This window comes from Dermochelys coriacea, chromosome 3 (assembly GCF_009764565.3).
Source record: "Dermochelys coriacea isolate rDerCor1 chromosome 3, rDerCor1.pri.v4, whole genome shotgun sequence".
Classification (NCBI taxonomy): Eukaryota; Metazoa; Chordata; order Testudines; family Dermochelyidae; genus Dermochelys; species Dermochelys coriacea.
The window spans coordinates 68018448-68024447 of NC_050070.1; the positions used below are offsets into that span (position 1 = coordinate 68018448).

General features: G+C 35.5%; 1 protein-coding gene across 4 annotated transcripts in view; it reads left to right on the top strand.

The window, feature by feature from the left end:
* The window catches only part of CFAP206 (cilia and flagella associated protein 206), a 33957-nt gene extending 29702 nt beyond the window's left edge, over positions 1-4255 (top strand). For all 4 annotated transcript variants that reach the window (XM_038396200.2, XM_038396204.2, XM_043510631.1 and 1 more), the window contains one exon: positions 3757-4255. In XM_038396200.2, coding sequence (XP_038252128.1) covers positions 3757-3987 — 231 coding nt within the window. In that variant the 3' untranslated portion in view covers positions 3988-4255. The remainder of the gene's footprint in view (positions 1-3756) is intronic.
* Positions 4256-6000: the final 1745 nt, after the last annotated feature.

The window sequence follows — 6000 nt, forward strand, 5'->3', positions numbered from 1 at the left end:
CTTTTTTTTTTTTTCCTTGGGGCGGCAAAAAATCTAGAGCTGGCCCTGGCCGGGGGGGGGGGGGGGCGAGCCTGTGGCTGCGCCCCCAGGTGTCTCGATATTTTGTTCTTGTCATTTGATCACCCTAGTACTAAAACAGCTTAACTAATATAAATAGCTTAACCATTTGGAAGTAATGTGCTATATCTTACCTTGGTAGTACAATGATACAAAAAGGGCTAAGATGATTTTAAAAAAAAATTACTGCAAATGAAGATGTGTACATTAATAAATATAATACCACCAAGTCCCAAGAAAAAAAAGTTGGGGTAACTGTAGTAAAGTGTGGGTAAAAACGCCATTAAGAGATTATAAGACTACAGAGAGTGAGTTGAAGAAATATGCTGCATGATTGTATAGATGAGAGAATCTGTAATAACGGTCTCTTGTATATGAAAATGTGTATTGAGCTTTTTCTTGCCTTTTGAAGTCTGATTTCAGACATCCAATGAAATGTGCATATTGTATAACACTGAGTTGAGTATTCTGGCCAATAACAAATTAACTGACTGCCAGGTTTGCTCACAGCAACATTAACTTACTATCAATTAGGGGGCCTGATCCTGAAATGAGCTCTGCTTGAGTAGACGTATGTGGAAGTCACTGAAGAATTGGGGCCTTAATTTGTTTCATGGTAAATTATTTTTCACTTTGTCCCAACTCCTTCCATGTTGACTCACATCAACCAGTTTGCAATTTTTTTGTGCATATTTTGCAGAGGACCAATTCTGAGACGTGAACTAGCACAGCAACAAAATAAATGCAGTTTTTTGTTGTATGTAGAATGTTGAGGCTGGTTTTTGAGTATCGTCACTTAATCTGTAGAAGTATATGGCCTGCTGTTAGAAATTGCAGGTATGTCCTCAATGTTTTGGCTGTAAATTAAAAAAAAAAAAAAACCACCCCAAACAATAAGTACCTTTCAAATAAGATTATTTTTTCTTACAATGTGCACTGCATGCTATGATTTCAGTTGTTAGATTCATACAATGTTGGGGTAATATTTTCATCTTAAATCTGCACAGAAGGGCTCATCTCTGCTATTCTGCTCATTCTATCTGCCATGAACTCTGTATACGTCATGTAGGGAGAGCAGACTATCAGAGTAAAGATTCACTTTGCGGAACTGAAAATGGAATTTTATCCATCTTGATTATCCATCAGTTTGTGTAATTGGTTACTGTTCTCCCTCCTAGCATTATCCTTGATGGCAACTATAAGACCTTTGTTTCCCAAATTGTATTTTGGGACCTTGGTTTTAAATTGTATTTTAAAATATAGAAACATCAACTCAAATCCATTAGAGCAGGAGACACAGACACTACCTCCTCATTATATGTTACCCTGTTACCGAGGATTTTTAGAACCCAAAGCAGTGGTAACTTAATTGTTTTATTTTAGGCAATGTTAGGAATAAATTATTGGGAACACAGCTGAAAGTTTGATATAAGTAAGCGTGCTTTTATTTAAAACTACTATTTATTAGTTTTAAGCACATATAAACATAAGCAATAGGTTTAGAACATTTAAAAAAATTATTTAAAATTCGAGATGGTGTTAAGTAATTAGTAGCAGGTCAGCGATGGCTGGTTGTTTTTTTGCCAAGAGTAAGGTGTTAAGAAAAAGTTTTTCAGGATAGCTTTAGAGAACAGTTTTAAAGTACATTTTTCATTTAATTTTCTTATAATTAATTTTTATCAAATATATAGCTTATAATGAGTTATTGGGTTGTTTTAAAAAATTAATAAATTATTAATAAAATATTTTAATACTTTTAGTTATAAAAAGTTTTTATATTAAACACACCTAAACTTATGTTTTTAATTAGTTATTTCTTTTTAATTTTATAATTGGTTGGGGTTCTTTTTATTTTGATTAGCAGAAACTGCAAGCCTGCAGCTAGTATTTGACTTTGCCTTCAAAAGTCCTGCATGTTCAAAATAACCCTTAACTATGTGGTGTTTTATTTTATTAATTTGTGGTGGCTGAGTGCACACAATATGGCTAGTTAGTTTGATCAAATTCTGGAGTAATATACCCTTTAGTTCCAGGGTAACACTCCCCTCCTTAAAGGTCGTATATTTTTAATATTAAGACATATACATATGTGTAACAAGTTTAGAGGGTTATTCGTGAAGGCCCAGCATTAGGCTCAAGGCTTTTAACGGAGACAGAGCAAGAATTTTCTCGCTGGCACTTTTAGGTTTTACCCCTAATTTTGTCTTGTTAAAGACCAGATTTTATGTACTTATTTTTGGGGAGTATCCGTGGTCTACAGAACCACTGGCTTTGCAATCAGTTGATTTTTTTTTTTTTTAAAGTTAGCATGTTAGTGCTAGGAATATAACAACCAACGCCACCTGAAACATTAGAATTACCACAATTGGATGTAAGGCCAGATTAAGAATCCCGGTTGCCAATTAAATTTATTTTAATGGGTACAGGCATTGCATTAGAGTACAAGATATATTTTTTATTTAATTATGTATTTTAATTTAGGCATTGGAAATTTAAAATTACATTTTAATAGCTACAATTTGATAAAAATATTTATTTTTATGGTAATTATGGATTATATTGTGCACATAATTAATTGTGAGCAGAGCACATTAACTTTTAAGGCATATATAACTATTACCCACATAAACAATTACAGATTTATGTGCAAAGGGATTTATAGCAAAATGGAATTTTCTGTGTTGTTTTTAAATATATATGTTGTTGCCATAAAACATTTTTGGTACATTTATATTTAATTTTAGGTTTTTTAAGCAGGTTTTTAATTTTATTGTTTTTTATGTGGGGGCTTTTTATGGCCTATATTTTATAATGTATGGGTTTTATTACTGTTTGATTAATATTGAAGCCTACAGCCATAATAGGAAAATTTTATTTTATATTTGCTTTTGACATTAATAAAATAAATGTAGTAATTTTTTTAAATAAGTTTGATTTATAAGTAAAATGTATTATTATTATTTTATTTATTAGGATTGCAATTTTTTTTAGTTTGGGTGGAACTTTTTAAAATAATACTTTTAATTTTTAATGGGAGTATATCATACCGTTTCACATTTATTTTTTTACCATTTTGATCATTTACATTTGCATGCATGCCAGATCCAAGGAAACATTACTTGAGGGCACCAACAGCCTGCAGGAGGTGGAGGTGGTCCTTTTCGGGGGATTGCTTAATTCCAAAATAACAACCCATGTTATGGTTTGTTACATTTGTTATTGTTGGACTGTATGAATGCCATGTAATTTATATTCTTTTACATCAATACTAATATTAACAGTTCACTGGAAGGAGGAACAAACTGACAGTTGATTTTAAAATCCTGGCTCTACAGTATGAAGAACTCACAACAAGCTTTTTAGTAGCCTTTTCCACAAAGGTTGCCACAGGAGATTGGTGCTAAAATGACATATTCCACAGTTATGGATTTGTAAAACTTGGGGGCCATACATGTAAAAGAGAAAAATATGCATCATTGTAATCTATAATACTTCCATTTCAGAGAAAAATTATATTTAAGAATAAAATCTCATAGACATTAAGGTCAGAAGAGACCATTATGATCATCTAGTCTGACCTCCTGCACAATGTAGGCTACAGAATCTCACCCACCCACTCCTGCAATAAATCTCTCACCTATGTCTAAGCTATTGAAGTCTTCAAATCATGGTTTGTTCTGATTCTATTTTCATATTTAGGCTAATTTGCGTAGGAAATTAACTCACTCCGTGCAGACTAATCTCAGTCATATGAGAAGAGATAACTCCACCCAAGTGTATCTACTAAAGGATTTTGGCACACAGACTAGACTTGACAACTCTAGCAATGTACCCAGGCCACAGATTTTCCTGGCAGGTCTCCGAGGAGGATCAACCCCAACTACTTGTATGGTCAAAGTGAACTTAACCAGAGCAGTTGATGAAACCTAAATGAAGTTTAAAAGGAGACATACTGAAGTATAGTACATGTTTTTATAAAAATCCAAATAGATTTCTGAAGTAATATATAGTAAGCTGAATTCTATGTCCATTGATTCAAAGAGCTGTTGTTACACTTCATGGTTTCTGTTAGGAGCAGCTAAATGGCATTAAGTGATAATGATTATAAAAAGCCTGAAACATCCAATTTAAAAAAAAGTAGAATCCAGGCATGGCTGTAAATTTTGAATTAAACTGGCATTTCAATGGAAGTGTGTGTTTTTGGAATCCTTTAATGTTTTAATACCCTGAGTGCACATCATAACACTACCCTTAAGAGCCTGGTCTTTGAACTTTGATTATATTGTAAGAAGAATAACTGTTATGAGTTAGAGAGACCAAGAGCTAGATTCACAAAGGGACTTGGGTGTTGCAACATTATGTCTGGGTGCTTTGTTGCCTAGTGGAATTCTCAGCTCTGAGTTAGATGTCTGCCCGATGTCAGGCGTTGTATGGGGAGAGTTAGGTGCCAAAGAAAGAGATTTTCAGAAGCCAGCAAGCTGAGTCATCTAAATTAGCCAGAAGTGAAATGCAGAGGGAAGGGAGAGGGTGTAGGTCCAGATTCTCAGAGGTATTTAGGTCCCTAACTCCATTGCTAAGGGCATTAAGTACTGGACTGAACCACCTCCCTCTGCCCTGGATTCTCAGCCATGATCTTTGGAGTTAGGCAACTAAGCCAGATCAGTCCTTTTTCACGAAAAATGAAAGAGAGAGATGCCATGTTCCATGATAGTCAAGTGGTTAGGGCACTGATCTGGGAGACTTGGATTCAAATCCTTCCTTTGCCTGATTTGGAACAGGAATTTGAACCAAGCTGGCCCAGGTGAGTGCCCTAACTACCAGGCTATTGGGTATTCTGGGCTGAGCCGCTCTTCTGATGAAGCTTTTTCACTTTGTATAAATAATTCAATATTCACTGAGCTAGAGCGAGAGATTGACTCTATCACCCAGTTGTTAGGGCGCTCACCTGGGATGTCGGAGAATGAAATTCAAATCTGTGCTCCAAATTGGGCAGAGTGGGAATTTAAACCTGCATCTTCCACATCCCTGTTGAGTGCCCTCGCCATTGGGCTATTGGGTATTCTGAGAGACACTTTCTCTCTTGCTGGCTTTTTTGTATGTGCTGGGCCCACACCTACAAGATTGGGCAACATGGGCAGAGGAAAGTCTAGTTTGAGAATCTTGTTTTGGGCCACCAAAGCTTTCTCTTGCACTAGGGCTCCAAGCTGCTTAATAGCAGTGAGGTGGTGTCAGGACATAGGTGGTTTTATGTATGCCCACTGTCAGAAATTTAGATGCCATAGAGATTTAGGTGCCTATGGGATTAGGTGGCAGTTGAGGAGTGGTATTGAGAATGTCGGTGGTGTCTAAATGGTAAATTTAGGTGACTACAGAGGCAGATAGTGCCTAAGAGCCTTTGTGAATCTGACCCCAATCCTCTAATTTTTGTTCAAACAAAACTCTCATTGACATGAAGTAATATTAACTAGAGGAAAATCTCCTGAACCCTTTTTCTATAATCTTCCCTTTCTTGGTAGAATCACTGAGATTGAAATGATAAATTGGCTCCAGCCGTACCAGATCAGCCATTGTTCTTAACTATTCCTAATCAAACTTTCTCCTCGGTATTTTCCCACTAGAATAATCCACAGAACCATAGCTAACGGAGACTCAGATGTGGTGGTGTGCACCCTGACAGCTATTACACCAGTTTTATAGGAATTCTAGCTTTCTAAGCGTTTTCTGTATTCAGTGACTAAATAGTAGTGAGCACACTAAAAATGACTAGTAGATAGTTGTAGACTTCATTGTAGCCTTGCAAAATTCTATTTTCCTGGTAACTTTTTGTTTTTTACATCCAAGTAAAATATCCTTTGGGGTTTTTTTTTCCATAATGGTTAGGGCAGACTAGTAAAGTATGTGCCTGGCAAATCAAATGCTCCTCGTAATTTTACAATTGAATGA